At 54.7% G+C, this 16,471-nt stretch overlaps 1 protein-coding gene across 3 annotated transcripts in view; it reads right to left on the reverse strand.

Annotated features, from left to right (window-relative positions):
• Positions 1–16,471, reverse strand: part of RNF212 (ring finger protein 212) — a 37,271-nt gene that overhangs the window by 18,786 nt on the left and 2,014 nt on the right. For 2 of the 3 annotated variants that reach the window (XM_078446377.2, XM_078446378.1), the window contains exons 2-5: positions 13,616–13,677; positions 4,638–4,712; positions 1,098–1,154; positions 74–132 (exon numbers count right to left, since the gene is read on the reverse strand). In XM_078446377.2, the coding sequence (XP_078302503.1) occupies positions 74–132; positions 1,098–1,154; positions 4,638–4,712; positions 13,616–13,677 (253 nt within the window). The remainder of the gene's footprint in view (positions 1–73; positions 133–1,097; positions 1,155–4,637; positions 4,713–13,615; positions 13,678–16,471) is intronic. The other variant, XM_078446379.2, reaches the window with a different exon arrangement.

Consider the following 16,471-nt stretch of genomic DNA (forward strand, 5'->3'; position numbering starts at 1 on the left):
AACAAGGTCTCGGACAGACGGCCGAGGGCACGGCACGGTCGGCTGCCCTGTTCGCACTCCGGAGAGAACTCACCCCTGCAGCTGTTCCAACCGCAGCACTGACTTCCGAAGGGATTCTTCCAGCTTTGAGATCTAAACACAACCAGAGTTCTGGTCACCAGGCGGTGTAGGCCGACAGCGTTGAGAGCACGTGCTGACTCTCTGAACGTCTTAAACCACAAATCAGGAGGTGGGGGGCGTGGGAGCTGTCCTCTTGCTGCTTGAGTGAATGTGCACTGAGAGCAGGCCACCAGGGGCCCCGGGGACCAGCACTGGGACGCCAGCACGAGGCAGCCTCACCCAGGTGCTCCCGGACCCTCTGTCTACACTCGAGAAGGCACTGCTCTGAGTCAGAAGCTCGATTAATGCTGCTTTCACTAAAGCTTTGCTTTCCTTTCATTAAAGACGAGTACTTACAAGGCTAGAGAAGAGTGTTCACAGGGCTAGAGGGGAGTGCTCACGGGGCTAGAGGGGAGTGCTCACGGCGCTAGAGGGGAGTGCTCATGGGGCTAGACGGGAGTGCTCACAGGGCTAGACGCGAGCGCTCACGGGGCTAGAGGGGAGTGTTCACAGGGCCAGACAGGAGTGCTCACAGAGCTAGACGGGAGTGCTCATGGGGCCAGAGGGGAGTGCTCACGGGGCCAGACGGGAGTGCTCACAGGGCTAGAGGGGAGTGCTCACAGGGCTAGAGGGGAGTGCTCACAGGGATAGAGGGGAGTGCTCACAGGGATAGACGGGAGTGCTCACAGGGCTAGAGGAGTTGCTTGCAGGCCAAACGAACAGGCCCCTCGAATGTCCTTTACAAGGACTGGCCAGTGCAACTTCACGGTTGCTGCCAACAGAGAGGTGCCTCCCGAGTTGGGGGATGTCAGCGGGTCAGTGTTGGCATTCCAAGTTGAAACTGTCCTGGTCACCAGGCTGGGGCCCCCAGGCAGCCACATGCTGTCCACAGTCGGGATCCCCACACCAGGTTGAGGGTGGGCAGGACAGGTGCCAGCCCAGCGGCCCGCCGCCTTGAGACGCAGCCTCGGAACGAGGCGGCACGTCACCGGACTTACCTTTTCTCTATAGAAGGCCAACAGTCTCCTTCTGTGCTTTTCTTGAAATTCTGAAACCTGAGAAGACAGTACGTGTCTGTCCCGGCGGCCAGAGGTTGGGAGGAAGCGTCAGCGCGAGCACCGGCGTGCCCGTCCCCCTGCGCCCCGTCCCCCCGCCTGCCCGCTGGCCCAGGCGTGGGCTCCGCTGGCTGCCACCCTGCGCCCAAAGCAGAGCTCAGGGCTGCCGCGCAGGACGCGTGAGCAGTGGCGTGTGCCCAGTGCAAACGCGAGCCGAGGCCACGTGCTCCGCGGGAAGCTCGCGCTGCCTCCCTCGCTAGCGGCTTCAACGGCGTTGAGGGCCTGGCCGCGGGATGGGACACGACCAGCGGGCCAATCACAGCGTTCCGCCCCTTCGGGAGCAGCAGCCGGGTCACAGGATGGCCTCCTGACCCAACAGCACCAACAGGGTTGGGGTGACCCTGGAAGCGCTAGGTGGCCGCGGCCGGCCTGGGAGGGAGGAGCCAATGCAGGCAACGGTGCCCAGCGGAGCGGAGAGAGCCTGAGAGCCCACGGACCCTGTCCGGTCCCCCAGGGCCCACCGCACCTGGTCCGGCACCATCTCTGGTCTTCCATTTGTGGGAGCCCCGACGTCCACGTCTGTAGCGGGCTCCCGAGGGCACCAGCGTAAATCAGAAACCGTGACCTGTGATTTACTCAGGGGAGAAAAGAGCCAGCCCACGAGAGAGGTCTCCAGACGTGATGCCTTCCCTCTTGAAACACTATGCCGTGACTGCTAAAACCCAATTCTGCTGCCCCGGGGCAAGGCTTCCGCGTGGCTCGTGCAGGGCTGGGCGCAGGGCCAGGTGGGACGCAAGGTCAGCATCCCCTAGGTCCTTCCCCGGGACTCTGCCAAGTGCACGGACAGGAAGGGACGGCCAGCCCACAGCTGGTCCAAAGACCTCGTCTGCGGGCCAGGCCACCTCCAGAAGACGGGACCACAGTCAGGAGTGACAAATACCCTCCTATTCTTCTGCCAAGCCCCCGCATCTTCCGAAGGGTTCCGCGCCCTCGGGGTCCAGAGAACACACTGCCGGGGCCGTCGCTCCGCAGGACGAGGGCTGACAGACACGGGCTCTGCCGGAAGCACTCGTCTGCGGTGGGGGCGCCACCAGGGGCCCGTCCCAGAAACCTCCTTGATGACAGCTCTCAGGCCTCATGGCTCCTCAGGTCTGGCTTCCAGGAGGCGGGCCTCACTTCCGGGCAAGGCAGCATGGGCGGCGAAGCAGGGCCGGCCCGGGGCTAGATGTGAGGTGAGGGCCCGTGCACAGCGGGGAGCGGTTTTGGCGGACCTGAAGCCACCCTCCAGTCGTCTTCAGCAAGACAAGACTCCCCGTCTGTTTGCTTGGTCTCATTCCTCAACGGGTTCTACGCGTGTGGCAGGAAGAGAACGTCACACCCTGACCCCTAGACCTCGTGTCTTGGTGTAGACCCCGAGAAACAGAGAGCAGGAGCGCCTGAGCACGACCACAGGACGGCCACGTGGCGTGTCCGGGAGCAGGACTTCGGGGACGCTGGCACGCGGGGCCTTCTCCCCGGAGGTACCGGGCTCGGCAGGGCCTGTGGGCGGGCCCACGCTATCTTCACTCCGGCAGGCTGTTCTCAAACCAGAAGGGGGAGGGCACACGCACACAGGCCCCTGTGGCAGCACACGCCAAGGACGGGGCCACGGGCAGGGCTGAGCCTGGGAGACGGGCTTGTGGACAGAACGCTGAGCCCCGAGGGGCCTGGTGCGAGTCCACGGCCACACAGACCCCCGTCTGTGTGCCACCCACCTGTACCAGGCAGGGGCCAGCCTCCAGGTCCCCAGGGCGTCGGCCCGAGTGACCGCGTGCTGGGCCCCTCAGGCTGAGCCGCTGTGGACTTGATGGGGGTAGGCGACACCAACGAGGCAAGATCTAAAAGGGCCGTGAGCCCTCATCCAGTAGAGAACGCCCTCCTGGACGGAGAGGGCACGGCCTCTTCAGTTTGTGACGCGCCCAGGCTGAGGAAGGCCAGGCTGGGAGCTGACCACGCACGCCTCTCCTTTGCTGTTCCTTGACTGGCGGGAGGTGTGGGATGGCCCATTTGGGGGGCGGTCCCCTCGGGTAGAGCCCCAGCCTCTGTGCGGGGGGCATCAGGTCTGCTGGCTCATTTCTGTCCCCCTCCCAGAGGAGCAGCCGGATGTTCACACTCCGGCCAGCACGGACCAGCCCTGGCTCAGGGGACAGGAGGGGAGATGAGAAGGGGTCCCGGGGAGGGGACAGGAAAAGAAAGATTTTTCTATGTCTTCCCAACTGGATCAGGAAGGGTGACCTCCCGATGGCTTCAGTGGAAGGACCTGCCGTGATTCTGACAGTCTCACACGTGCCAGGGCCCGAGGGCTGGCTTTACATTCTTCAACTTACTGGAGACCCTGAGGGTTCTGTCTACGTGGGTTTTATCTGTCAGTGCTGACCCTACTAGAAACTGATACTGAGAGAAACGTACGACACATAGCAATTCATTTCAGAATAAACCCAGTTTGTTAACATGGGTAACAACGCGACATCCCGTCGTGTGGCCTCTGGAAACTCCACTCTGCGCCATGACAGATGGGCTCGTGACCGTGGGAGAGAAGACCCAGAGGCGAAAAGGATGTCACTTGGCAGCTGTCTCCACAGCCTCTGGCCCCACCCCTGTGTGGGCGCACGGTCTGGGACAGCGTACGTCTCTGCAGAGCTGTCTGGGAACACCACGTCAGGGCACGGGACTGCCAGTGGTTCTGAACGTCATGGGTGGAAGGGTCGCCAAGCTTGAGAACGTGGACAGTTTCCGGGCCTCGGGGGACCTGGCCCACGAAAGCTCCCACTGTGGACGTGGCGATGGAGACATCCGGGCCCCTGCTTGGCCCCCGCCTTGTGCCGCTGTTGTGTCCTGGGGCGCCACCCAGGCCTTCAGCGCTAAATGTAGATGGGACGGCCATGATACCGTGGTGGCTTCAGGCCGTGTCATAGCTAGAAAGGGCCTTGCAGAGAAGAGGAGGTCTCGGTGGGGCTGCTGGACCACAGCCTCCAGACGTGCAACGGGCCCAGAAGGTCAGGGTGGGACCGCTCTCCCTTGGCCCGCTGCCCCACGGGAAAGGTCTTGGCTAGAGGCGGCTCCCGGCTGCTGTCCCACTTGGCCCCTTTCCCCAGAGGGTGGGTGGGAGGTGGCCCACCGCAGGGGCTACACACTGACAGAAGGGGGAGAAGCGGGATGGCTGGGGGCTGGGGGGCTCCCTTCTCAGGCAGCTTCCCGGACAGGACGGTGGCCCACACATGGTCTAGTGATGTCTGGGAAGTCAGACCTCTGGGGTGGGACGTGGGGTGAGCAGGGGTTCACGACCCTGGAGGGAGGTGTGAGGCCCACGTGGTGGTGGCGGGGCGGGAGGAGGACAGCACAGTGTGGCCGAGTGCGCCGTGACCCTCAGAAAGGACAGCCTCACGAGGCAGCCGCAGCCTGACGGGCTTATGCTGAGCAAGAGGTACCCCGTGCGGGACTCACCTGGAAGGTCTCCTTTGAGTACTTCCTGCACAGGTCGTCTATACCCATGAACAGCGCCCGGATATCCGCGTCCGTCTGAAAGACAAGGAAAGCAGGGTCCCTGTTACCGCCTCTGACACGGGCGCGCGGCACCGGTGAGAAAACCGCACCTCCGGGTCTGGAGTCAGCCCCACGTGACACAATCGATCGACACCTCACAGGCCGTCTCCAGGGGCCCCGGGAGGGACACCCACGTCCCAGCTGCTGGTGGCCGTGGCAGACGAGGGGCAGCGCCACGCCTCCAGCGCCAAGGGGCTCCGGGCACCCACCGGGGGGCAGAGTGGCCAGCGGCCGGCTGAGCCCCCGGGCCGCACGTCCTCCTCTGTGAGGCGGGAGACACCCCTACTTGGACGGGTTCCCCCAAAGGTTGAAGGAGGCAGGGGTGAAAACCAAGCGGAGGAAACGCGTGGAGCTCGGAAGAAGGGGAAAGCCGACGATCGCGGCCGAGTGGGCACGAGTATGTGCCGAGTTACCGAGAAAGCAAGCTCGAGAGACTCAGGAGAGCGGGGGCCGAAGAAACCGTCTCTGCCGACTTACGACGCTAGTGCAGACGTGCCCTGTCCCCCCCCCCCCCCATCAGCATCGGCCATCCTGCGACAGGACTCAGAGAGCGGCCGCCGCTAAACGGACAGGACAGCACGAAGCGTGCAGGAGCACCCGGATAAGGACACACACGCACCAGAGCGAAGAGGTGCACGAGGGGCCTCGTGCGTCCTCCCCGTCTGGTCTTTGGTCTGGGCTGTGGGCGAGTCACGAGCTTCAGGATGTGCCCCCGAGCCCCAGCGAGACGACAGTGAAGCTGAACTCAGATGAGCAGCAGAAACGGGGAAATGCTCCCCAAAGGGCCAGGGCCTTCTGGGGGAGCCAGCGGCGGGGTGGGAGCAGGTCTGGCTTTGGAAGGTCAGGGGGCCGGTGTGGTGAAGCAGCCCTGGGATCCACTCCTGGGCGTCAGTCAGGGCGACAGCGGGGGGGCCCCGCACAGTGCTGCCTGGACGGACCACTGCAAGGCGGGGCAGCGCGGCCCACGGGGAGGGGCCGGGGCCTTCAGGTACGTGCGAATCCTGCTCTGCACCAGCTGGACCCGCCGCCCTGGCACACGGCCCAGCATGTCCGAGCTTCCGTCTCCCGAGCGAGGTGAGCAGAAATGGTGCCCTCCCGAAGGTCACGTGGAGCGAGCGCGGGCAAACAAAAGGGGAGAGGTGCCCCCAACAGGGCGTGGCCGGGCCTGGTGCTCGGCAAGTGGGGAGCACACCTGTTATGTAAAGACACATACACAGACGACCCAGAACACGACGAACGGCTCCGTGGGCCAGAAGTGAAAGCACCTGGAAAGGCTGTCAGTCATCTGTCAGGGTCTACTACCTTCTGTGACGGGAGTCAATCATTCTACACGTGACAGAGGCCCCGAGGGGCAGGGGAGGGTGTGGAGACAGAGCAGCCGAGGGCTCTCCAGGCTAAGGAATGACCTCACGGCACAGGCTGTGGAAACTCTGCGAAGACAAGCAGGACAACTACGCAGACAACCGCATCACACGCAGGAGAGCCGGGTGCGGAAAAAGACAAAAATGGAGGAGTACGGTCAAAGCGCCAAAAAACATTGATTTCCGTTAAAGAATTCTAAGCCCAGTGAAAATATGCTTCAAACTGGAGACAAAAACAGAGGTCCTTTTCAGACAAACAAAAAACAGAGAATTTGCCACCAACAGAAGCCACGGCCTTCAGGTAGGAAAGGGTCCCTCGGTGGGAACAAGTGAGGAGCACGAGGGAAGGGGACTGTGGGGTGACCCAAGATCAGAATGGTGACCGCACATTCATCATCCCATGGGGCTCTGTGCAGACAGAACTGAACCACACACCGACAGCATGAGGGGAAGGTGGCACAAAGGTGACAGAAGTGTCTGAGACCCTTGCATTGGCAGGAAGACTACTTCACGTTAGACTGCAGAAGCTCAAGGGCATACCGTAGTCTCCGGGGTCATGGAAACAAATGCTGTCTTGGTCTGACGTACAGGTCACAAACAATTCCCACAGCCATGTACCCATACTTGTGCATTCTTCTGTATTAAACTTGAATAAAAGTAAAAATAACAACTAAAAATCCCCAAATATTTCTAAATTAATCGATACAGCTTCAGAAAACACACAGCTCACAGGAGTAATCAGAAAAAATTTCAAAGTATTGTGAAGTGAAAGATAACAAAAATGTAACACAGCCAATTGCAGAAACGCAGGCAAGGATGAACAGAAGGGTGCCACAACCCTGCAATGTAGATATCAGAAGGGGGAGGCTAGAGGTTCCTGTAAGCAATTATCTTAAAGAACAAATTTAATCCAAAGAAAAAAGAAAAAGGAAATGTTACAGAAAACAAAAGTTGAGAAATGCAAAGTGACGACAAACAGAGCCAAAACACCTGAGAACACTAACTTACTAACAATAAAACCAGGTAAGACTGTTGGAAGAAAAAAAAGAGACAAGGCAACAAAAAAGGACATCACTACAGATCTCACAGACACTGAAAATACAGATGGCTACAGACATGCGGATGATGAGAAATTTCAAAATTCAGAGGAAGTGCACAAATTCCTAGAAAAAGACTTACTTAAGCTGACCCAAGAATTAGGAACTCTGAAAAGTTCCATGTCTAATTAAAAAATTAAACCCTAGTGGGGTACCTGGGTAGCTCAGTTAGCTGAGTGTCCAACTTTGGCTCAGGTCATGATCTCATGGTTCATGAGTTTGAGCCCCACGTCGGGCTTACTGCTGTCAGCGAGAAGCCTGCTTTGGATTCTCTGTCTCCCTCTGTCTCTCTCTACCCCTTCCCCGCACGTGCTCTGTCTCTAACAAATAAACAAGCATTAAATAAAAAAATTAAACCCTAGTTAAAAACCTCCTCAGCCTTCTCGAATCAGAGAGTGTCACACATGAATTTTACCATTCTCTGAATAACCCCAATCTTGAAAAAAAAATCTTCCAGAAAAGAGGAAATGAAAGAATATCCAACTCCTTTTATGAAGCCAGCAAAACCCTGATTCACCAAAACTTGAAAAGGGCATGTAAGAAAGGAAAATCACAGGTCAGTTCTCACATGAATGCAGGTGCACAAAACCCAAATTCACCTACACATACAAGCTATACTGCATCACAACCAAGTTGCAGTATTTGAAATTCTACTGTGAGTTTAAAATTCTAAAAATAAATGCAATTCACCACATCCACAAAATAAAGAAGAAAAATAAAATGATAACCCCTTAGTAAGAAACCCAGAGCTCACATGAATACTCCATGGTGACCCACTGGAAGCTTGACCCTGAAATCAGAAAGAGACAAAGGACGCCTGCCATCACCACTGTGTCCCCTTGTTGCTTACACAGTGAGAAGAAGGTACAAGGAAAGAAAGGGGGGAATGACACAGAAATTAAACATTTGGAGATGACACGACCGTGCACAGAGACAGTCTAGACGGATCTTCACATCGGCCAACAGGATTATCAAGTGAATTTAGCACGGTCACCAGATAAAGGTTAATAAACAAAACCAACCCATTTTTACACACCAACAAGAAGCACTTAGGAGATGAAATTATCCCAAATCACCAATACCTGGGTGACGCTAACGGCGGCACCAGCCTCTGTACAGAAAACCGCCACTGAAGCCGGAGCGCATCTAAACAAATGGAGGTGTGCCACACACTTGTGGCCTAGAGGCCCCACTGTAGGGATGTCAGTTTACCTGTGTCATCAGTGAAGTGCAAACCCAACAGGGCTTTGTGTGGAAATTAACAAGCTGATTCCAAAATTACATGAAGGTGCTAACTTAAGAGGGACACCTATCTCTTGCCTGCGCATTAGTGGAGGCCTGTGCTCAGTGGATGGCCTTCCGCTCGGAAACCAGCAGCCCTCCTCTGCTGGGTCACCAGCATCCACTTAGCAGAGTGTGTGTGTGTGTGGGGGGGGGGGGGGTGCTGTCCAAGAGACTGCTTTGGGGGCCAGGCCTGGGGAGGCATTGTTCACGGGAGGCAGGCGGGGAGACTGAGTCTAGCTGGGGGCCCAGCAAGGAGAGCAGGGCCAGAGACAGCCCCCAGCCAGGCCAGTGTGCTGCTCCAGTGGCTGCTGTCCACTTCTCTCTTCCGCCATACGGAAAGGTCATCCCCCGAAACCCTGTGGGACACCCCCCAAATGCCCTAAACCCAGGTCCTTGCTGGCACGTGGTCATGTCCTCCAAGTCCCGATCTGGGCTGCGGCCCAGGAACCAGGCTCATCCTCACCACGAGCAGCCTCCGACCTGGGGCCCGGGGCAGGACGGCTGAATCCACCCCTCAGAGGTCAGGGGAAGGCAAGAGGGCACGGCCATCACGGAGACCCTGTGGGTGGGTGTCCTGGGGTTCCTGCCCTGGGGCCACACATGCATCTTCCTTAGCCAGGCCTCTGCTGTCTAGGGGAGCCTCCGGTCTAGCCACCTCCAGCCCCCGACTCTGCCCACTTCTCCCCAGCGCCTTAAGTGGGCATGTGGAAGAGTGCCCCGCACACTCATGGCCCCAGGTCCCACGTCCTCACACTTGGGAGTCCAGACGCCGCTGGCTTCTCCAGGGCTCGGGGCCTCCCCACTACAGGGGCTCCTTTCCATCTCCACTGGAGAACCAGCCAATTCCAGCCCAAGTGCAACCCCTTCCGGTCCATATATCCTTCTGCTGTGCGTTCGTCACAGGCTCTGTCCTGCGGGCCCGGCTGCCTCTCCCAGATCCCCGCGGGCTCCCCAGCTTCAGTCTCCCCACCCCCTGACAGATAAGGCCCTTTCCGGTGACAAACAAGTCAACAAATACAAAGCAGGTGGTGTCCTGTGTGTGAAGCCAAAGGAGCAGGTGCGGGCAGAGTAAGAGGCGCGGGCAGCTTGCACACAGCAGGTCGCGGAAGATCAGCTTGGCCTGGTCCATGCACTGTGTCTGGCTCTGACAAATGAAAGCCAGTCGGAGCAGAAACCACTAGGGGCACCGCGTTCACAAGGGTTCGTGTCGTCCTGTGAAACGTCGTTCACGTATGTGCACACACATGGATTCATGTGCACCCAAATGCACATACACTGTGCCATGATTGTAAGTGTCCTTCCTGCCACAGGTCAAAGAAACCACAGTCACACAGAACCACAGGCAGAGACCTAAAGGCAGTGGGGGAAGGAGGAGGTGGAAGCAGCCTGGCCCCAGGAACAGTGGCAGGTTGGAGTCACCGGCCAGGGGACCAGGTGTTCACCAGAGGTCAGGTCCCAGAGCCACGGGCACGACGGGACTTGCGTTTCACTCCGAGAAAGCCGGGACACACGACCCATGTGCGCAGACCCCTCTGGCTGTGGGGGGAGAAAAGATTCCAGGAAGCAGGAGGGAGGGCAGGAAGAATGGCTCTTAGGCGTCATGGTGGCAGAGGAGAAAGGAGGGCCCCGAGAGACTGCTGGAAGCGGCCCCAGAATGCAACGCGGGCGTGCGGGAGAGAGCGGCCAGGAGCAGCACCGGTGCCGCGAACAACTTCACTCACGCACGTGCACAGAGAATGAACAAATACATACATCTTCGAGCATCTGTAGAACATTAACAATTACCATGTACGAAGACACAGTGAAAATCTTGACAATTAAAAAAAGAAACCACATGGCCATATTCTCTGATCACAAAGGCATAAAATTAAAAGTTTTCTACAAAAACGATAGAGGAAATAAGATCTAATCTCTCAGAAATTAAGGAATATTCTCCCAAGTAATTCTTGAGTTGAAAAAGAAGTTAAGAGAAATAGAAGACTATTTAGAAATGATAAAACCAATGCTCAAAGTGATGCAGAACAGCAGTCAACAGAAGGAAGTGGACAGTCTGAAATACATTTATTAGAAAACAAGACAGAGCACACATAAACTGAGCGTGCAAACCAAGAAGGCAGAGAAAGGCGGGGGCGTCCCTCCCTCGGCCGCAGGCCCGACCAGCTGCACAAGTCAGCAGAGCCTGGCAGCACAGCTGAGGGCCTAAAGCCGTACATGTCTTTCCCCCTCCCCCCATGTTCTTACTTCAAAAACATTTTTTAAATGTTTGTTTATTTTTGAGAGAGAGAGAGAGAGAGAGAGAGAGAGAGAGAGAATGAGCGGGGGAGGGGCAGAGAGAGGGAGACACAGAATCCGAAGCAGGCTCCAGGCGTCGAGCTGTCGGCACAGAACCCGACGCGGGGCTCGAACCGAAGGACCGCCAGATGGTGACCCAAGCCGAAGTCGGATATTTAACCGACTGAGCCACCAGGCGCCCCTTCATGTTCTTACTTTCAATTGTTCATTTTAATAATCATTTGTTTATATGCTTATCTCCTTTTCAAAGTTCCTTGAAAGCCTCTTCTGTCTTTTTTTTCCCTTTTTTTAAAAGATACAACTTATTGTCACGTTAGCTAACATACAGCGTATACAGAGTGCTCTTGGCTTCAGGAGTGGATTCCCGTGATTCATCGCTTCCATACAACATCCAGTGCTCATCCCAACAGGTGCCCTCCTCAGTGCCCATCATCATTTTCCCCTCTCCTCCGCCCCTCATCAACCCTCAGTTTGTTCTCTGTATTTAAGAGTCTGTTACAGTTTGCATCCCTCTCTGTCTGTAGCTATTTATATATAATATATACATTATATAATATATATACTAATATGTTAATATAATAATAAACATATAATAAAAATATATTATATATATATGTAATGTATTTTTTTTTCTTTATTTTTTTATTTTACATCCAAGTTAGTTAGCAAATGGTGCAACAATGATTTCAGGCACATCTTCTTTATCTATTCATCCGAGGGACATTTGGGCTCTTTCCAAAATTTGGCTATTGTTGAAAGGGCTGCTATAAACATTGGGGTACATGTGCCCCTATGAACCAGCACTCCTGCATCCTCTGGATAAATTCCTAGTAGTGCAATTGCTGGGTCGTAGGGTAGTTCTATTTTTAAATTTTTGAGGAACCTCCATACTGTTTTCCAGAGCGGCTGCACCGGTTTGCATTCCCACCAGCAGCACAAAAGAGACCCTCTTTCTCCACATCCTCACCAACATCTGTTGTTGCCTGAGTTGTTAGTTTTAGCCACTCTGACCGATGTTAAAAAACCCAGAACTGGACCCACAAATGTGTGGCCAACTTATCTTTGACAGAGCAGAAAAAATTACCCAATGGAAAAAAGACAGCGTCTTCAGCAAATGTTACTGGTAGAACTGGACAGCGACATGCAGAACAATGAACCTGGACCACTTTCTTACACCAGACACAAAAAGAAACTCGAAACGGATGAGAGACCTAAATGTAAGACAGGAGGCCATCACAATCCTCGAGGAGAAAGCAGGCAACAACCTCTTCGACCTCAGCTGCAGCAACTTCTCACTCAACACATCTCCGGAGGCAAGGGAAACAGAAGCAAAAATGAACTACTGGGACCTCATCAAGATAAAAAGCTTCTGCACAGCGAAGGAAACAATCAGCAAAACTAAAAGGCAACTGACAGAATGGGAGAAGATATTTGCAAACAACATATCAGATAAAGGGTTAGGGTCCAAAATCTATAAAGAACTTATCAAGCTCAACACCCGAAAAACAAATAATCCACTGAAGAAATGGGCCAAAGACATGAACAGACACTTCTCCAAAGAAGACATCCAGATGGCCAACAGACACATGAAAAGATGTTCAACATCACTTGGCATCAGGGAAACACGTATCAAAACCACGTTGAGGTAACATTTCTTAAAGGAAATAAGGCACTTTCTACCAAACACTTAAATCTTTGACCTTATTTTTCCACTTCTAGGAATTTATGCTACAGAAATATTCCTACAGATATGCAGAGACATGGTAAAAAATGTTGGCTGTAAGACTGCAACAGTGAAAAACTAAAACCCCCCACTAGGAAACTGCTGAAATAGTTTTGCCAATAGGAAAATACTGAAACAGTATGCAGTGTTTTTGGAGAGGGTGGGTGTGCCAGAAGTGTAAAGTCAACTGAGCAGACACCGTTATGTAAGAAGATAAATCCCAGTAACACACAGCAGGAACTATGTTCCCACTTGTTGACATCTGTGGGAAACGGGATTTGGGGGACTTGTACTTCTCCATTATGATCTACTGTATCATTTCAGTTTTTTGTGACATCGTATGGTATTTATAACCAGAAAAAAAACAATTTTGTTATAGATTAAAACATCCGATCACACACATATCTTAGAACCTAAGTATAAAGAAAATAATTATTTACAACTAAGTTTAAACCAAACAAGTTAAACTGATGTATTTTCAAGAGAAAACAAAAGTCATTGTTTCAAGCCTACTGTGACAGTCATCAACTCTGAACTGACGTTCCTCCAACCCTCTTCATTAGCTATGAGCCCCAGGGAAAGCCAGACTCTGTCACCTTCTTCAGGGGTCTGTACTGTACCGGAGACCCTATTCACCTCATCTTCTCCTCCCGGAACACAGCACCGCAAACTACAAACAGGGCCAGTCTACAAAAGAAGGTATCCGAGGCATTCAAAACCAAACCCTGATTGTACTTTACTCAGAAATCCTGGAAGATCTTCTACTTAACCTAGCAAAATGAAAAAATTTTTCAGACACCCCAAATGACTAAATATTGAATCTCAATATTAAAAAAAAAATACTGATCGGGGCGCCTGGGTGGCTCAGTCGGTTAAGCGGCCGACTTCGGCTCAGGTCATGATCTCGCAGTCCATGAGTTCGAGCCCCGCGTCGGTCTCTGTGCTGACGGCTCAGAGCCTGGAGCCTGTTTCGGATTCTGTGTCTCCTTCTCTCTGACCCTCCCCCGTTGATGCTCTGTCTCTGTCTCAAAAGTAAATAAACGTTAAAAAAAAAAAATAATAGCATAATACTCTAAAAAAAAAATACTGATCAACATTCAGGTAATACATATTTGAACTTACGTGTTCTGAAAGTAAAAGTGTGCGACAAGGCACTTTACAAATCAAGCACTCGCCCTTTCTACCTGTAAAAGAAAAGCAAACTTTACTATATCATAGTGAGTATTGCTTCTGAACGTGTGTAGACGCAGATTCAAATTACAGTTTTCTTCACAACGTGGCATCCACACTTCCACGCTCCATCATGACACTGCACGTGGCCAGACTTGGGACACCGTTTTTGCAGCGAACGATCCACCTCTTCCTGCCTTGTGGAACTGCCCCAAATTAGTGACTGTGAAGATCAACAATACTGAAACCAAATGTGTCTCACAACTCTCTTACAGTCAGGTTTTGTAGCGATGTCTTAATTAACAATGGTCAGTACTCAAAATGAAAGCAGCTCCCTGCACCCCACCCAACACATGAAGTCAGAGCTTTGCTCTGCTCCCGCAACCTCACCTCTGCGACACCAGGGACCGCTCACCGGGAGAGGACTCTGCGTTTGCTGAGCTCCTGCCACCTGCACGGCGGCGGCGCCTGGACGGAGGCCCCGTACTTCCCACCTGCTGGCGTCGGCTGACTCACCTGCTCCTGCCCGGGGGGCCCCCAGCGACCCGCACCTGCCGCAGCATGCTGGTTTCCGCCACACTCGCCCTCACCGGGAAGCCCGCGCTAAGTCCCGCGCTTCCTGGCCTGCCCCCGCAGGGGCCCCTTCTCCCGTGACCCCGCCCTGGGCCCCCGGAGCGGCCGCTGTCGTGGGCAAACTCAGACCCCTTCCTACGCCTGTACCCGCGTCACTGGCGGCAGCGGGGCCCCTCGTCCCGGGCTCGGCCCCAACCCCACACGTCAGAGTCTCACTTTCCCCCAGAGCGGCCTGGAGCCCGGAGCCGGCCAGTCGGTACTGCGCTCCTCGCCCTTCCAAGCAGCACACCCAGCCCAAACCCGGGCTCTCTTTCTCCCCCGCTTCTGGTCCAGTGTAGCTAAGAACCGGGCAAAAAAATCACTTAACTGGGAAGCGGATTCAGAGACGTGGATTCCGACGTGGATGAACCCGCAACACTGGCGGCCCCCATCCGTTTTTCTTGAGTGTCCCCCCAACTCCCTGCGGGGGGGTGTTCGGACCAGCCCCAGACTGCGTGCTGACCTCCCTCAATCCCCTGCCTCCTCTCCAGTTACCCACCACAGAACAACCCAGCTCACTCTGCCTTCTTCCTCTGTCCCGTCCCACCCCCGGCACGTGGGACGGTCCTGGTACAGAAAGAGCCCCGGCTCCCTTCCAGCGGCCTCCAGAGCTACCCCCTTCCTCTATCCCTACAAACACATTCAAGTGGCCCTCTCCTGAAAACATCCACGCCTGGCGGTACGTTCCCGCCCCTCTCACCGCCCCCCCCCCCCCCCCCAGGTCTCTACTGCAGATTCTGGAGCACAGAACTTCCCCTTGAGCATCGCTGCAGCCTGAAGCCGTGGAGTCAAAGATGAACGGAGCCGACTCCGAAAGCTCTGCGAGTTGTGTTGAGGGCGGGGGCAGTAAGAGACCGGACACAGAGAGGAACTTGTCTGCAGCCAATGGACAGGAAAACCGACATTCGTACTTAATATGCAAACAGAACTCACTGACCCATTAAGCACTCCAGTAAAAGGTGCGAGGGCCGCTGGCCAAAGCACAGACCACCAGTAATGTATGAAAGGAAAATCCAGGCCATCGGTGCCGGGGACGTGGCGCAGCCACGCCTTCTGGGCGGCTTGGCCCTAGGTGTCGGCTGGGACGGGCACGGCCCAGTGAAGCACTTCCACGCTTACACACACGCAAAGGAGAAAACCACACAAGCGAACGAGTGCTGCTTACCAGCAAAACATCAGAAAAACACACGTCTTTTACCAGGGAATCGGTTAAATAGGTCTCGGTATGGCAACTAAAAGATATACTATGCCACCTTAACAAGGATGATACAGACTTAGTCGAACGTGAAAAAATATCCACGTGCTGTTCATAAATGCAGGTAACTAAACGGTATACACACAATACCATTAACATTTTTTTAATGCTTATTTTTGAGAGGTGGGGGGACAGAGAAGAGAATCCGCAGCGGGCTCCAGGCCGAAGTCTGACGCTTAACCCACCGAACCACTCAGGCACCTCCCGTTTTTGTGTTAAAAACCTGTATCCATAGGAAAGAGTCTGGAAGGATATACGCCCAAGCTTAAGGAGGGCTCATCTCTGAGTAACCAAACAGCTGGGAAGCTATGGTCGGTGCTCCACCCAGAGCCCTCAAGCCTTTCTGCTGTCTTTTTTGTTTTGTTCTATGGCCCAGCACCTGTGGCTTTTTGGAGGAATGACCTAGGGCTACTGGAATGTGCTCTGGCCTTAGGCTTCAAGAGCCAGAGGTCCGCTGGGAATCGCCCTGCCTGAACCAGTCCCCCAGGGCTGAGAGCATGCACTGGTCTCCACTGTTTTCACCCAAGTTCACCCACGCCACTAAATCCAGGGGGAGGTTCCACTCTGCCCTGGGACGCCAGGTCCCAAATACTCTGCTTTCTTTTCTTCCACAGCCTCCTCCTACCTTCACCCGTCTTCTTCAAGAAATGCTCCTCCCAGGCGACACCGTGCCCTGGTTCCCTCCGCCCTCCACAGTCTCCTCACTCCAGTATCTCCGATGACTATATACATGCTAATTCCCCGACGTGTTCCTGGCTGTCCTGACCCCGAGCCCCAAATACTCAATCCCTCCCAGTCTCCCCCCCTCGGATGGCTCTCACCGGAATCTCAGCGACCAACGTGAGCCCCTGAACCTCACCCCGGGAGCTGCTGTTTCCTCTCTGTGCTTGGTGCTGCTAACCCAACCCCCAATCCTCCAGTCAGAGGCCAGGCCACTCCCC

This window comes from Panthera onca, chromosome B1, assembly GCF_046562875.1.
Source record: "Panthera onca isolate mPanOnc1 chromosome B1, mPanOnc1 haplotype 2, whole genome shotgun sequence".
NCBI classification, from domain to species: Eukaryota; Metazoa; Chordata; class Mammalia; order Carnivora; family Felidae; genus Panthera; species Panthera onca.